This window comes from Colletotrichum acutatum, assembly GCF_030867785.1.
Source record: "Colletotrichum acutatum strain CBS 112980 chromosome Unknown BDZ83scaffold_45, whole genome shotgun sequence".
Lineage (NCBI taxonomy): Eukaryota > Fungi > Ascomycota > Sordariomycetes > Glomerellales > Glomerellaceae > Colletotrichum > Colletotrichum acutatum.
In genome coordinates, this window is record NW_026849039.1 from 149,092 (window position 1) to 161,773 (window position 12,682).

General features: G+C 52.8%; 4 protein-coding genes across 4 annotated transcripts; 1 reads left to right on the forward strand and 3 right to left on the reverse strand.

The window, feature by feature from the left end:
* The first annotated feature begins 986 nt into the window (after positions 1-986).
* On the forward strand, positions 987-1,769 carry BDZ83DRAFT_317261 (uncharacterized protein). The gene is made up of 2 exons (XM_060502345.1): positions 987-1,645; positions 1,726-1,769. The coding sequence occupies exon 1, from the start codon at positions 1,150-1,152 to the stop codon at positions 1,537-1,539; it is 390 nt and encodes a 129-aa protein (XP_060365110.1). The 5' UTR covers positions 987-1,149; the 3' UTR covers positions 1,540-1,645; positions 1,726-1,769.
* Positions 1,770-3,054: 1,285 nt separating this feature from the next.
* On the reverse strand, positions 3,055-3,858 carry BDZ83DRAFT_752051 (uncharacterized protein; the record flags this gene model as incomplete). Its single annotated transcript, XM_060514141.1, has 3 exons — positions 3,055-3,328; positions 3,409-3,481; positions 3,786-3,858. The coding sequence occupies 3 exons, from the start codon at positions 3,856-3,858 to the stop codon at positions 3,055-3,057; spliced, it is 420 nt and encodes a 139-aa protein (XP_060365111.1).
* Positions 3,859-8,041: 4,183 nt separating this feature from the next.
* BDZ83DRAFT_752052 (Ribokinase-like protein) lies at positions 8,042-9,323 on the reverse strand (the record flags this gene model as incomplete). The annotated part of the gene is made up of 4 exons (XM_060514142.1): positions 8,042-8,173; positions 8,234-8,956; positions 9,054-9,151; positions 9,221-9,323. 4 exons carry the CDS (start codon positions 9,321-9,323, stop codon positions 8,042-8,044), a joined length of 1,056 nt encoding a protein of 351 aa, XP_060365112.1.
* Positions 9,324-9,976: 653 nt separating this feature from the next.
* Positions 9,977-12,257, reverse strand: BDZ83DRAFT_577359 (P-loop containing nucleoside triphosphate hydrolase protein; the record flags this gene model as incomplete). The annotated part of the gene is made up of 7 exons (XM_060505013.1): positions 9,977-10,240; positions 10,299-10,816; positions 10,884-11,352; positions 11,407-11,527; positions 11,589-11,645; positions 11,783-11,940; positions 12,186-12,257. 7 exons carry the CDS (start codon positions 12,255-12,257, stop codon positions 9,977-9,979), a joined length of 1,659 nt encoding a protein of 552 aa, XP_060365113.1.
* Between the last annotated feature and the right edge of the window lie 425 nt (positions 12,258-12,682).

The following is a 12,682-nucleotide window of genomic DNA, read 5'->3' on the forward strand; positions in this document are numbered from 1 at the left end:
AAGTTAACAACACTGGGCCTGCCAATTCAATGAGCATCTATACGGAAAGCACCTCGCCCCGAGGAGTGAAATGTACCTTGTACCTCTCTCTTTCCCATCTTTTTCCTACCTTAGGTAGGTACAGATGGTGGCGCCTGTCACAAGGCAAGACCGCAATTACCATGAGCAACTGGCGGCAGGCAGACCGACAGCGTTGCACCTTACTCTTTCTTTCCTCAGTGCTCTCGGCTTCCCTTCCACCACCATCAGGTACCTTGTAAGTCACCTTACCCCAAGTTGCCGTCTACCTACCTTACCATGTCACATCAACTCGTCAATTCCCGAAAAAAAAGCAAAACATTCGGCGAACTTCGCGATGCCACGAGCACTTCACGGCTTCACGAGAACAGCTACATGGGTCTTCCGGGCCTCTTGACTGCCGAAGCCGAGGATAACACGGCTTTGCGCCGTGTCCTTCGGGCGTCCGCCTCTTGAAACCAGCACCACTGCCACCAAATCACCACAACTACCGGCTACTCTCTTTTTGCTTCGGGACAACTCGACGCGATATCAGCCCTCTGATGGATAATCTTTCACCTGCTCGTCGACTCGTCCCTGACCTTTTTCGCCCTTTCTGCCCCGCGGTCCAATCCATTGCAGAATGCGGGGTGACTTTCACAGGGTTCATCCGTCCGGCGCGTCATGCTGTACTCGTACCCCTTTGTCATTGTTCCCGAGGCGTGTGCTAGGTACCGCCTACAGCCTACGGCAACGAGAGAGCAAAGCAGACCGAAGATATCGTCGACCTCGGTTTCTTGCCCCGAGGGACATGGCGGCGGCTTGACGGGTCACGGCTGCGTGCCCAGAAACGATGGCAAGGCAGGCCACGCCGACCTTGGCCCGGTCTGGCTATCCCACCTACCCGCCGACCAACCTCCGCCCACACTTTCTATTCTTCAATTAGGTAGATGGACATCACCACATGTGCAACAGGCCAGCAATACGCATGAAGCCACACGGGGAGTATGGAAGCGCACCACACCCCCAGACCCTCCAGGTTCTTCTCAATCTTGACAAAACCACGCATCTCCATAAAATGCTTGAGCGTTATTCCCGGTCCACTAGTCAGATCTATCCCACTACCAACTTCAATCTCGCATCATTGGTTACATGAGTTATCTGGGCTGTCCTAGATTCCTAGACCACGTTCGGATCGACTTTACGACGTCTTTGAAAAAGACACTGCGACGGGGAGGTTGGAAACATCAAACCAGTATAGATGCAAGTCTTCGCATCAGCCATCTGATTCTCGACTCATCACACCGCCAAGGTGCCATGCTGGATCTCACTCGCGCTGCAAGTTCAAGGGCGACTCGGCCAGATTATCCTACGCAGCTAAGCCCGGACTACTGGGTAACCTACGATCCAAGACTCTTGGCCCCCCATCTGCAACAAGGCTATTTTTTTCTTTCCGTTTCCTCTTTTTGTCCCCTCCAGATCGCGCAAGCACCCAAGCGGCGTTGGCAAGGCCGCAAAGCGCGAAGGAGCGAGAAAATTTGACATCAAAATTGGAAAACAAGCCCACCATGAGATGAGGATGACTCTCAACCCAGATCTGGATACTCCGACCTCGGCTGGTCCGGCATTTGAGCATTCAAGCTTCTTGGTAAAAGAAACTGCGCACGTCTACCCACGGCGTATCTTCAGTCCGCCACCAGACCGGCGCGTTGATGACGATGGTAATAGCAATTAGCGATGGCTTCATGACATGCTGCGACATTTATTTCGCCTGGCTGGCCCCCCCTTTCCTTCTTCAGCAGGAAAGGGTCTGCCAGCTTGCGTGATCGGCCTCTGTGTGACTCTTCCACGTCCGGATATCACAGGTTATTTGAGGCATACGCCGTCTGCGTACCCGCCATGCACCCCACGATTAATAACGCCGGACTTCAGCACATGCGCGGTCCCAAAAGCGAAGATGGATCTGCACTCGGCCGGCCGTCCGGCGAGATCTGTGGCCTGTCCAAGACTTCAAGTGCCAGCAGCGAGGGAGGGGAGTGGGGGTCATCATGTCGGTGCTCTCGCAGTTTCGGAGAGGGCCACCATGTCACCATGCCACCATGCCATGGTGGTGCCGCATACGGTGTCCACGACTCTCGCGGCTTTTTGGTCCAGAGAGGAGATGAGACGACACCCTATTTTTTGACTCATCGAATTTAGCTCACCCTGTACTGTCTCCGGCCCCGGCCCTTGAAACCATGCGCGATTCGCCCGAAATAGGAGGGCTCCGCTCCGCTCCGTCCGTCAGGGCCGTCAACTGAGGCCCAGAAGAGCGGTTGATCTGGATCCTTGATGCGCGGAAGAAGAAGCCAACGGGACCTTTTTTTGCTTTCCTTTTTTTTTTTTTTTTTTTTTTTAGTTGTGAGAACTTTGAGAGTTCGGGTCAAGGCCCCGAGAACCGCTGGTCCACAGTCAAAGCACCGTCAAGACGACGACAGCCTCCGTGCCCAATTTCATTCGCCTGCGGCTCGCCATTACTGCTACCCACCTTATTCAGGTCCATGTGGTAGTAGCTTAGTCCAGGTTGCTTGCTTGGCTTGCGGTCCTTGACCCTTTGCTGCCAAGAACTTCACTTTGACTTTTCACGATTCAGAGCTGCCACACTTGCCGGGTTCCAGAAACAGTTCGCTGTTCTATTCTACGACTTTGCGGGCCGCAATGAAGAGGCTCGTCCCCGAGTGTTTCCCCGGGGAATCAGGGTCCGTTTCCGAAAAGAAAAACAACAATGCAAGGTGATGGTACAGAACCGCCAGCTACCGTCCGCCGCGGCTGGGCATTGCCACATTATGCCACGCTATGCTGTGCTGTGCTGTCGACGGGGATTCTCTCCTGTCAAGGCCTCAACACAGCCGTGGACTCGTAACAGGCTCTCGGCGCTCTTTTCACATCAAACTCGAACCTCTCCTCTGCGTCATCATTATGTTGGCGAGGGCCTTTCCACACCCAGCCAGCAAGTGTCTGCTGCCTCACATCGGCCCCTTTCCAAGCTTCTCCCTCTCCTCGAGTGAGGGTACGCATTTATTTGCCAACAGCCTCCTTGACCTTGGTCTCGACCTTAGCCTCGATGGCATCAGCCTTCTTCTGGACAGTCTCGAACGCATCCTTGGTTGCGGAAGCCTCCTTTCCTCCCCAGTAGTTGTACTGCATATAACGGTATCCCTGGGTAAGCTGGGCGCCCTCGTTGATGAAGTGGCACATGAAGAGGAGGTAGTTCTTGGGCGAGACGGCAAGGGAGTAGCGCATGAAGGTGGCAGAGTAGATGCAGAGAGCACCCGTCATCTGGCCGGAAATCCTACGAAAAAGGGAATGGTGTATCAGCATCTTATCTTGTCCGAGGATGCGGATGGCGGGGAGAGGAGGGATTCGACGTACAGGTCGGGAGACTTTTGGGTGTCCATGACAGCGGCCAGAGGGATACCGAAGTTGGAGACGGGGCCCCAGAAGTCTGCGGTGCGTGACGGGTTAGCTTACTATCCAGAGTCCATCTCGAAGCTATCGTGAGCGGCCGGCACCGGAGTATCGTAGTCCGTAAGCGCCGGGGGCCTGGAGGGGGGCGGTCCGGCACGCCAATCGCGACGATTTCGATCAAACAAGCTTCATCAATGATTGTCCGGGACTCGAGAATGCGATGCGATAGCTGGTGATAGCTTCAAGCAAGCTCCCTTTTCCCATTTGCTGTGTGGGATAATCCCCGCTAACTCCGGACAACGGAGCCGCGAGAGGAAAAAATTGCGCGGGCACAAACGTACGGGTAGAGCAGACATAGTCCGACACAGGGTTGGACCTGATCTTTGCGTTGATCGCCTTGACAATAGCAGCCATTTTGAATCTGGTGATTTGTGGTTTGGAAAGGGATTATCGTGACGGGGCAATTGGCAAGAGGTTGGTCGGAGAGTGGAAGAGGCGGCGGCGGACAGTTTTCCAGGTTTGGATCGCGAAATTGTTGAGAGGCAGAGGCGATGACCAAAGCTCCTTCCTCCCTCTGCAGACAGACACTGGTGCTGCTGCGGCGCTCCGAAATTTCGCGGGCGCGGACTGGACGTGCACTCTACGCTGGCACACTGTCTGGGACACTCCCGCACACCTTAATCGGACGGGACGGGGACTCGCAACGGGCGCCTCTGTACTAGCTTGCTGCTGCTATTACAGTGCTACGTAGTAAAGGGGCTGTAGCCTGTGGCTTGAATAGAAAGTGGGTTGCACGGAAATGGTGGAAAAGAAAGGGACATGATTGGATGGAATTTTGCAGGTCCTTTTCGGGGGGGGGGGGGGGGATGGGATGTGATGACTAAGAATTGCTTACCTCATATTTGAAGGTCAAGTGTGAACCGCCAGAAGGAATGAAGGTGAGTGAGGTTGGCGAGAGCCATTATGTAAGGTCAACTTACGGACAGGAAATACTTTATGAATCTAGGGTATGATATGGCTGTATAGTTTTCTGAGACATTCATCTTACGTATATTGGAGACGATAGAGCAACAAAACGGTGCTGGTTGCCAAAAGCGATTTCTGACCTTTCGGTTGGTTGATGTAAAGGAATTGGAATATCAAAGTTGGTTGTAAGAAAAGACAGAATAAATCGGCACTCCCCCATCCAGCTCTTTTCTTCAATCCCGCTACCAGCGTAGATTGACCCACCAAATCTAAACGAGAGAATTCAAGGACGGCCAAGGATCTAGATCAGGACGGCCGGAGTGGTGGACAGATGTTTGGACGGATCTCTGCGGACTGAACCGAACATCGCGCATTGGAGCGGATGGAGCCGCGGATGGGGGGCAAAAAACACGCCATTATCAGCTTATTTTTGTTGTTTTCTTATCTTCACCGCATAGCAGACTCTGAGGTAGAGTTTTTACCATTTGATCTATTTTTTGCCAAAGATTTTGATAAGATATTCTGAGGGAAATGGTGGATCTGTCGTCTTAAAGGGTGAAGTCCATGGATCATGAAGTTTGAGCCCCGGTTTGACGCGGTATCCCTCTCTTGTCCGACTGTTGGAGCTTATACGCGAGGCGCTTATGAGATCAGACCTATGGTGATCTTCGCCATGTTGTATTGTAGATTGAGGGGACGGGTAAGGCTGATGGATTGGTGCGGATGCCGCATGCCCCCCGTCCCCCGCTCTGCCAACTTGCATCGATGGTGAATCGCGTCAGTTTCAGGCTGTAGCTCCTTTGCGAGATGTACATGGGAACATTACTCTGCACAACAATATTCAGTCTATACTAGACTACGGATGAGGTGGAGGAACCCGGGGCTTGCCGGGGTAATGGAAAACGCGGGGAAGAAGCGGGATGATGTTTCTCGGGGATACTTCGTGTGGAGTCCGGGATGTTCTTTGCGGCTAACGCATGCCACCCGAACCCTTCTTCGATATATCCTCGGGGTATGTCTGGGGTTTCGGAGTTCCAGCTCTTAGTTGGAACTCCTTCTCTCAATCTTGAAGTACCTTGTTAGTCTTTGCTGTCGTCATGAGAACAGTCGGGTTCGTAGCCGAGGAGGTGTAAGTTTGATAGACGCAGTTCGGAGGTGGACCGGGGGGATGCCCGGATCTGGTTCCGGACGAGATTGGATGATTAGAAGGTGTCTATAGTGGTGGAGAATTCCGTTTGAGAGTAGATGTAGGGTCTCAATAGAAATGTTGCTCTGCTGGGTTTGTAGAATCCATTCGGACTGAGCACTTGATACTGAATGTAGCTTGGTCAGAGCCAGCTTGCTAACGTTATCAAAATATCAGGCATATTATTGAGGCTTAAAATGGGATCTCCAAGAGTGTTCATCTATCTACGCTTTGTGCTCTCGATAGATTCAAAGATGTTTCTCCATGGATGCCAAACGTTCAGATGGTGATCTCGGGAGGGGATATTCACACTGCTCTCGAGTACCCATCATGACACAGAGCATGATCATCGGGTCTTGATTTCTTAGCTTTAAGCTTTCATGGCCTGGTATCTCAAAATTTTCTAGATAATCTTACATCCTTGGCTTCTCTTTATCGTCTCAAAAAAAAAAAGGAGTCTTACTTGCTACTATCTTACACGCCAGGTCTCTAAAGCACATCTCTGCACTTCAACGGTGCTGTTCCAGAATATCGCAGCCTCAAGAGACCTCTTTTCCGCTGACCTGTAGCGGATTCCAGCTTATTGGTCATGGTATCTTGGTATTCAATATACTATGTCAAGGCATCATGCGCAACGTTCAGATACATATTCTTGGGGTTGAGGTTGGATATTGGAAGTCAAAGATCCGGAGGCTCTAGGTTCCATCCGGTTCGTTTCATTATCAAACGAATACGTTGACAAGGATGATCTACAGCCATGGACAGTGAATCAGGAAGGAAGTGACATGGAAGTTGCTTTGGATAAGATGGAAGTAGGGTCATCTGAACGGACCACAACACTTTGCCAGCAAGCTATGGCTTTGGCCAGGCACCCTACCAGTCCCCAGCAAGTGTGTCCCGATCTAGCCTTTGTGGCCGTGGTAGGATCTCTTATATCACCAAGTAACTAGCAAGTAGCATGCCGACCTCCGCTTGTCAATTTCAGACCCTGAGGTACCTAATATCGAAGTACTAAGCGACAGTTTCCTTTACACGAATGCATACTGGCCAGTACCTCGTCAAGGTTCTTAGCACACCATTATTCTGTGAAAAGCAATGGGCAAGTGCTTCCGTACACTTTTTTTGCCAATGAGTCTTTCTCTTAATCAGTTAAACAGTCAATAATCACTATGTCAATGCTTAGAATTGCTCCGTTCGCGTCCGCACCTATTCGTCCCTCGACTATAAAGCAAGCCTAGCGGAGGAGCAGTGCTAGAATTCTTTCTTTCCTTCGAGAGGATGTTGGGGCATGATCATGATCTTGCCATGACGGTCGCAGGAATGCGATTGAGATCGATGACTCTATCAGATTCCTCAGATATGGCCCATGACAAAGGATTTCATCCATGAAAGTAGGTCAAACATGTCATAAGTGGAAGCCGGTATTGAATCGTGCCTTTGAGCGCTGTTCGCGGCATCACGTGGTAATACACAATGATTGGGAGGAAAGGCTGGATGTTAGCTTGTGATCGTGACGGTCTTTCTTCAGTAGGTCCCTGGCATAGGGGTCTCGGGTTTGTGCTAATACTCGATGATTGAGAGGAGAGGCTGAATGTTAGCCTGTGAGCGTGGCAGTCTTTCTCGACTGGGTCCCTGGCATAGCGGTCTTGGGTTTATGCTATCTTGCCTTGATAAGACTTCGAGATCAAAGACTACGAGGTTTATTATATGACATTGCTTTTATTATCGGAAGTCTCAACGCTGGAGAACCCCGAGTTGAAAGATAGGTAGAATGAGAAGGAAAGCTATACAGAAAGAACTTAGCGACTTTGTCTGGAGTTACAGCTTGAAGCTGTATAAACCTTTGTTTCTATAGTGAGCAGAGGAGCATTACTCTTTTCTCTTGTGTTCTAAGGATACACACGAAAGAGATCATTCTCTCAGCCTCAGCTTACCATCACTAATGACTGCCAGATTTCTAGAAGGTCCGCATGTCGATAGCCTCATCCCATCTTTGCTCCTTCCCTCCGCAGCAACACTCCCTTCCAACTCAGGCAGGGGAGCTCGCCTTATATTCAGCTTGAGGTCGTCGCTCGTCAATCAAGCCCAATCGATCCCCATGGTCGAGCGTTATAACGCCCTGATCCGTTAGTAAAGAACTTGGTATGAAATCTCGAGAAATCAACGGATAGAGAATTTCGTAGGGGCTCAGTTCGATTTACGGACTGGGCACCCGAGCTTTTGCTTTTTCAAATCCCCTTGCCCTTTTGATGCCTTCCATCCCACAAATGCAGTAGAGGAGGCACCTTCCACTTGACTCGGAAACTTGTCGGGGCCGAGTACCCTTTTGACGATGTTTGGAGCAGCTGGTCAAGGAATGAAGCTGACAATCGACATTGTTTACCTCATGGCATTATCCTTGTCTACAGTACTACAACATCATGATCCCGGAGATGTCCTCTTCCATCACAGCTTGGTAGCGCCAGCGTTGCCATCCACCTCACCAAACAGCGTCATGAAGGCACCGTGGACCTCATCAGTTAAGTCGCTCGCCTGCAAGCTGCGTCCCTTCTTCAGGAAAGCACGCCTCGAGCATTCCTACAAGCAGTCAGTCAGCGGATCATTCATCCATCATCTCAGCAACAACACTCAACTTACCCTCGTAATAGCGCTCCCTCCAAAGGCAGCAAGTCTAACCAAGTCATCCTCCTTGATCCCCTCACCACCCCTATCCCACAACCCCTCAAGATACGCATGCCTCCACCCCAAAAACGTCGCTATCGACCCCGTAAGCGTATCACCCTGCCCACCACTCCTCTTCAGCCCGCCCTGCAGATCAACGACCAACGTATCCCTCCCATTCGAAATAAAGTCCTTGGCCCCCTTCTGGACAATAGTCACCCCCTCCAAAGCCCTCGCCAACGACTCGACCTTGGCCGTCTCCTTCTCCTCCCCATCACCGCTGGTCTCACTCTTCACTTTCCCCTCATCGACCTCGAGAGCCTTACACAGCCGCGAGAACTCGACGACATTAGGCGTCAACACAGCCAGCTCGTAGCCCTTTACCAGCCCGGGATCCTTTTGAACGACGAGCAGCGCATCGGCGTCGAGGACCAGCGGGATCGACCGCTCGCGGGCGGCGCGGATGACGCGCGCGACGGTCTCCTGCATCAGCGGGTCGCGGCCGAGTCCGGGCCCGATGACGAGAACGTGTAGGCGGGCGAGCATGTCGATGATGGGACCCGAGATCTTGTCCGGGTCCGTCGCTGCTACTGCGTCCTGCGCGTCTGATGGGGTTTGACGCATGAGGGGGTGGACCATGAGGTTTGGCGAGTAGGTCTTGATCACCGAGGCTGCGCCGGGGGTGCAGATTACGTGGGACTGGTTCCCATTCTCAGTTCAGTATATCATGAGGCATCCGATGTTGCCCTGATGAAGCCGGGAGATGAGAGACCGGACCAGACAGGACTGGACTTACCATATCGCATCCTAGCCTGGCACTCGCCATGGCTGAAAAGTATGGCGCACCAGTGTAATCGACACTGCCGCCAAGAACAGCGACGCGTCCCAATTGTCCTGGTTTCAAAGTGTAAGCAAGAGGAAGAGCTTCAACTATCAGATCAGGACTTTGAGCTGTGAAATCACCTTTGTGGAACTTCTCCAACATGGGCGGAATCATCCGCTGCACCCGGCTGAGAACATCCTTCGTTGCCGCAGACATTTCTGGAGTACTAGGGTCAGATGACATTATGAGATTGTGAGATTTCACAGAGGACGTTTGAACTTGGGTGGTTGTGCGAGGGGCAGAGAGAGAGAGAGAGCTGAGTTGACATTGGGAGCTCTGACAGCCAGATGATGTCACCTGCCGACATCCCGTACCATTTGTGAATTGACCCGCTAGAAGGCCGAGGCCGTCTTCATCATCCGGCGCGCTCTTAACGGCCCGGCGTCATCCTCGTGTCCTGAGATGATCATGAAAGTCCGGCAAGTGAATTTGTGAGCGGGACTTGACTCCTTCAATGATGCAGTAGCTGGCCTATTGTTCAATGAAGCGCCAGAGGAAGGAACAGAAAATTTTACGATTAGCGGCCGAGCCTTATCTGCTTTGCTGTACGCATCCCCAGAGAGCAACATATCACGACGGTACGAAGTACAGGGACAAGTTCATGAAAGGACAAAAGGAATCGAGGGCGTTAATTGAGTCTTGAGCTCTATTTTACAAGTGGTTCGACTGGAGATCCTTCCCCAAAAATCGCGTCCCCTGGTGCTTCCCTCGGACCGGCGCAAAACCCTCGAGATTTCCTCACGCCTCTAGGCAAACAAAAACTTCGGTATAGACAGCTACATCAACCCCGAGCGCTCCCAGTCGGACCATTTATTATGTCAGGTGAGACTTAAAATTTAGCCCAGGAAGCTCTTGGTGAAGGTGGTGATGACGTCCTTGAGGCGGGCCTCAAGGTCCTTGCTGAGGGCACCCTCCTTGTCGATGGTGGCAATCAGGTCGGACTCGTTGGTGCGGAGGTGGGACAGGAAGTCAGCCTCCCACTGGAGGATCTTGGCGACGGGGACGTTGTCAAGGTGACCGTTGACACCAGCGAAGATGAGGGGAACCATCTCGTTGACGGCCATGGGGGAGTACTGCTTCTGCTTGAGGAGCTCGGTCAACTGTAGAGGTATTGATTAGTGCTTGTCACCAATGGAGGCAATGATTTAGTCAACTTACGCGTTCACCTCTGCTGAGGGTCTGCTTGGTGGAGGCATCCAAATCGGAACCGAACTGGGCGAAGGCAGCGACCTCACGGTACTGAGCCAAGAAAAGCTTCAGGGAACCAGCGACTTGCTTCATGGCCTTAAGCTGGGCGGCGGAACCGACACGAGAGACGGAAAGACCGACGTTAATGGCGGGACGGATACCCTTGTAGAAGAGCTCGGACTCCAAGAAGATCTGGCCGTCGGTAATGGAAATGACGTTGGTGGGAATGTAGGCGGAGACATCACCACCCTGGGTCTCAATGACGGGAAGGGCAGTCATGGAACCACCACCAAGCTTGTCGTTCATCTTGGCGGCACGCTCGAGAAGACGAGAGTGGAGGTAGAAAACGTCACCGGGGTAGGCCTCACGTCCGGGGGGACGACGAAGCAGCAGGGACATCTGACGGTAGGCAACGGCCTGCTTGGACAGATCGTCGTAGATGATGAGGGAGTGCTTGCCGTTGTCACGGAACCACTCAGCGACGGAGGCTGGAGAGAATTGTCAGTCTCTTTGTCTGCTTAAGATGTGATGTAGACTGCTCGAATGTTTACTTACCACCGGTGAAGGGAGCGATGTACTGAAGGGGAGCGGCCTCGGAGGCGGTGGCAGCGACGACGATGGAGTACTTCATGGCGTCGTTCTCCTCAAGGGTCTTGACGAGCTGGGCGACGGTGGAACGCTTCTGACCGACGGCGACGTAGACGCAGTAAAGCTTCTTGGTCTCGTCGTTGGAGTTGTTCCAACGCTTCTGGTTAAGGATGGCGTCGAGGGCGACGGCAGTCTTTCCGGTCTGACGGTCACCAATGATCAACTCACGCTGACCACGGCCAATGGGAACCATGGCGTCGATGGACTTAAGACCAGTCTGGACCGGCTGGTTGACGGACTTGCGAGGCAGAATGCCGGGAGCCTTGAGCTGAGCACGGCGCTTCTCCTTGGCATTAAGAGGGCCCTTGCCGTCAATGGGGTTACCGAGAGCGTCGATGACACGGCCGAGAAGCTCGGGACCGACGGGAACATCGACCTATAGTGTTGTTAATAAACATTGACTCCAGTCGGCTATGCATGTTGAACCTACAATCTCTCCGGTACGCTTGACAGTCTCGCCCTCCTTGACCAAACGGTCAGAACCGAAAAGCACAACACCGACCTGGCCGGCCTCGAGGTTCATGCACATGCCCTTGACGCCGGAGGCGAACCTATAGGTAAAAGAGTTAGACGCGATGCATCTCCGAGGTGAGTAAAGGGCGTTTAACGTACTCGACAAGCTCCTCAGCCTGGACGTTGGCCATGCCGTGAACACGGGCGATACCATCACTATTGTTCCCTCGCCATTAGCAAAACTTTTTCTTGGTGCCGATGAGTTGACATGCGAGCTCCTCGTGCAGTCCGATGATGCATTGAAGGCTTTCCGATGGTGGCTCGCGATGCCGAGAGATGCCGCTTAAACGTACCCGACGGACAGGACGCGGCCGGTCTCGGCGAGACCAGCCTCCTCCTGGACACCACGAATTCTCTGCTCGAGGATGGAAGAAACCTCGGTCGGGGAAGCCTTGGCCTCGGCGTATGTGCGAGTCTGCATGTTGAAGACGGCGGGTGCGGCATTTCGGGCCTGAGGGTGAAAAAACAGGTTAGCCGAACGGCCGAAAATGTTATGGGCGGCTCCCGCCCCAAAACAGCAACGCATCCCCCAAGGGAGCTCGATGAAAAGCTCTACCACGCCAGCAACGCGACTCCCGCGAGGTTAAAAAAGCTCGGAGGGACCTAATTGGATATCGCGGAATCGATTGCTGATGTTTTTGGATGGAATTGACGTCGGTTCGGGGATGGGGAGGTTGACGGAAGGTGTGGACTTACGGCGGCGACTCTGCCGGCAGCAGAGACGGCGCCGACGGCGCGCGTCGACTGGCGGAGGGCGTTGCGGAACATATTAGGAGATCTTGGACACTGTCTAGATCGAAGGAGAATCAATTGCAATAGATGCAATTGAGTGGAGGGGAGATTGGGGTTGATGAAGGTGCCTTTGAAGGAGTGCAAATCGAGTCTTTTTTGGAAGAAGCCCAGTGGAGGGAAAAGAGAGTGAGGAAGCAGTGGAGCCGAAGCTGTGCTGGCCGGCCAATCACGGTGGGTCGTCGAGTTTTGCCTCAGTCCAACCCGAGATCTCCCTAACAATTTCCGACCACCGCATACGTGCCCGTCGTGGCCCCGTAACCCCGTGAAATGCCTGACTTACATAAGACAGGGGGAAAAGACGCTCTGGCATTGACAGGTCTTTAACGCGCTGGGAAGGACGATCTAATCTCAACCGAAAGGAAGGGGAACTGGGCCCGAGTGAGAAAAAAAAAAAGACATAA